General features: G+C 33.8%; 1 protein-coding gene across 1 annotated transcript; it reads right to left on the reverse strand.

Annotated features, from left to right (window-relative positions):
• Window positions 1-246: 246 nt before the first annotated feature.
• Window positions 247-2988, reverse strand: LOC133203333 (uncharacterized). The gene is made up of 3 exons (XM_061339137.1): window positions 2808-2988; window positions 2628-2684; window positions 247-1634 (listed from the first exon to the last, which is right to left on the reverse strand). Exons 1-3 carry the CDS (start codon window positions 2927-2929, stop codon window positions 305-307), a joined length of 1509 nt encoding a protein of 502 aa, XP_061195121.1. The 5' UTR covers window positions 2930-2988; the 3' UTR covers window positions 247-304.
• Between the last annotated feature and the right edge of the window lie 573 nt (window positions 2989-3561).

The raw sequence follows: 3561 nt of genomic DNA on the forward strand, positions 1-3561 counted from the left end.
ATCAACAGATTGATACAACACATGTTGCAAAAAAGCTGGTAGACCAGGCATGACATCAGTAGCACAACTTGAATCGTCAGAGGGCTCTAATTTGTGATCAATTATAATAAATCTGTACGCTCATTGTGTTACAATTCAAACATCCTTAATATATCTTTAAAATTAAATTTAACCAATAAACCAGACGAAATCATATAATTGATAATTTAAAAAAATTAGATACATTTAATAATGAAAGCGATAATGTCATCAAACCTTTTTTAAATAAAGTTTTTTCATAATAAACGCACTTTCAGATATTTTTTTATCTTTCGCTATCCACATCAATTACTTGCCATACTCCCTTCGAACGTATTTCCTGTAAATCATATGCTCCTCTCACATGCCCCGTTGGGCTAGAAGTCATGTAAATAAAAAAGCAAGGCCGGCTCATGGGTGACATTACATAATAAGGCAATTTATCTTCAATGAACCTGATAATTTTCCATTTTCCTTCTGGACCAGGTAGGCCTTCTACGGATCCACAATATCCTAATTTTCCACTCTCCATAATCATGTAATAGGTAGGATACTTGACGGACCTGATATGAAAAATGTTATCAATTTCTCGTTCTTTAACTGGTTCAAATAGAAACTTACAAGCTCTTTTTCGTAAATTTTTCTCTCCCCAAATTGATCCTTGTCTATCCCATCCAAACTTTATGTGCCATTCAGGCCATTTTGCTGGGCGAATAAGATGCATTTTAGAGCAAAAGGTATCATTTTCATCTAACCGAATAGGGTTTATGGATTTCACACTCAAGAAATGCTGAAAGTGTCTAAGTTCTGTCGGATTGAAGATGGTCAAGAACACAGCTTTCTCGAAACTGGATTTCGTAATGTATTCCACCATTTCGCAATCTGTCTTGTCGGCTTCCTTAATAACGGCGTAAACACCATTGGTGCTAGCGTGGTCAATGTTACTACGTTTCTTTATTGCATACAGTTGCCATAAAACTAATGTTCTCAAAATTGCCAGGCGTGAGTAGAGATCTATGTAGGCAACAGCACGACTTACAGATTTTATGTCTTGTTTTGTCATAAGATTTTCTATCTTTGCCTTTAGTTTTCCCAGAAACTCTACACCTTTATAAATCGGAACTCTGTCCTGAAGAGTCTTTATTTCTTCGTCATTTGCCTCATTATGAATCCCCTTTAAGTATGCGTGTGTTGTGTAGAACAGATCTTCAAGCCCACATGCTTCTGACGTAATCTCTGAATCTTGAAATCGCTCAAATGGTGCATATGTTTCATCTTCTTGGATTTTTTCGGCATTCACTCTCATCTGATCTCCGACAATTTGAAAAATACTTGTTATCGTTCCAAGGGTTTTAGCCACAGATTCAGCCACCGGTACATTCTCTGCGATTTTCTTGGAACATTGGCATACCTTCGCTAGTTTGGAGAAGATATCTTCCTCTACTTCTTCTTCAACACACTTGTGTAATTCAGATATAGTGTTGCCTATTTCTTTTGAATTTTTAGGACTTTTAAATACCTTGCTTAACTCTTTTTCAATGTTTTCTTCGTCAAGTTTTATCTTTTGAAGAGATATGTCGTCATCCACAGTATAATTACCACTACTAACCGCCATGCTATATAACAAAAAATATAACAGCCTATAAGTTCAGATACTGAATAGTGAAAAACATGTTCCGACATTCAATAATTGGCCAATTGGCTACAATGCTCACTTGGGAAATATTGACCCTGCTATTCTTTAAAAAAAAGATTTCCCTTTTTACTATCATGAAATATTTGAAACCCATACTGTTACATCACCCAGAACCGGGTGGTTTCTAATTTAATTTTTAATTTAAATGCGGACAAGAATGGGAAGCGATCAAGTGGAAAACAATTGATAATATCATTTAGTCTTGCTGCTCTAAAAGCGAGATCGGAAAACCCTCATCAGCCACAGTTGACTGTGTTTCTATTTTATTCCTCTTGAAATATCGGCAAAAGTATATGACCTTTCTTCTGATACATGAAATATGAAGATAACAATATTAATCAAGCTCAAAAGTCCATTGAAGCAATACAAATTGGGAGCAGAGCAAACACAGACTTCTAAAATAACAGAGATGGGATCACGTGCCATGGAAGAGACTGGTCACAGCCGACGTATGCTCCTTGTCAGGATCAGGCAAACGGAAATATCCGTAGACAATTTAGTGTGTAAATAAGGGTCTAACAGTTACATGCTGTATAAAAAAACTGATATCAACGTATTTGTCAATAGCTTGCATCCTAATCATTTTTTTATAATGTGATCGAAATTAAACTAGACTGATCAGATACTAGTCCAATTCAATTTGCGATTTATCTTTCTTCTGAATACGCTGAAAATGAATCATAAATTTATATTCGAATATTAGGTGATCGCATGAATATTCGAATATTCGTGACATCCCTAATTTATAGGCATCTACACATTGTACATGTACCATATCAGGAACCATGTTCAAGAGGAACAGAAATGTGTTCGGGTTAATAACATCCAAAAGAATCCTAATGAATTTTCACACTTTAATGAAATAAGTTATCAAAATGATTTATAATACACTTTTTGAATTTTGATATCATACCTGGACATTTTTTGTAGATTCTCGTCATATTCTTCTTTTGCATCAAGGACTGTGAACCTGGAAGTAAATAGTATCGATAGGAACCTAAGGAATGTTTACGATTAATAACGCAGACATAATCACGTTATAAAAGCAAATTTGAAATGCACAAGTATCAAGTTTACATGCAAGTTTAAATACCCTCCTGAGGAAAAGTTCCAACAATCAGTTTCTGTCGCAGTTGAGCTGTCATTATTAGCCACAGAACTATTACAAATTGATTTCCCAGTTTCTTCATCATCAATATTGCCCTCCTTCTCCATATTTGAAATAATTTATCTTTTAGGTCGTTGTTCTCATCCTTTCTATTGTTGGAAAATATTTAATTTGTATGGCATTCAGACACTCGATACTCGATTTTTTTTCCCTGATCATAAATTTATGATAATGTTATATAAGTCGTTAAAAATCTTCTCTGATAATAAATATCGCAAAAGAAACTGATATATCCTATGTAAAAAAAATATCGTTATTTCAAAAATAAACACAGACATAGCTTACATCTACTCCATATCTTGACCCAGTTCTGTTTGATATTGCAGTTTGGAACACAAAAGCTTTTTATATGCTTCAGAGGTTTTGATACAATACAAAAGGTGTGTTTTATTGCATTTAAAGACATGCATTTGATATATTGCAGTCCAGAAAAAACGTTTATAAGGGTGTGTTTTATTGCATTTAAAGACATGCATTTAATATATTGCAGTCTAGAAAAACGTTTATATAGGTGCGTGTATTGATTTAACGATAGAATTTTCGAATTTTAACCATATCAGGATATCAGAATATTAAAGGAGCTGGGTCAAAAAAAAAAAAAAAAATTCCAAACAAGGAACATTGATACGGTACACGTATACTTTATATCTCTCAATTTGTTAGTTATTTTCAAATCATT

This window comes from Saccostrea echinata, unplaced genomic scaffold, assembly GCF_033153115.1.
Source record: "Saccostrea echinata isolate AGI-Se365-2 ecotype Australia unplaced genomic scaffold, CSIRO_AGI_Sech_v1 ptg000050l, whole genome shotgun sequence".
NCBI lineage: Eukaryota > Metazoa > Mollusca > Bivalvia > Ostreida > Ostreidae > Saccostrea > Saccostrea echinata.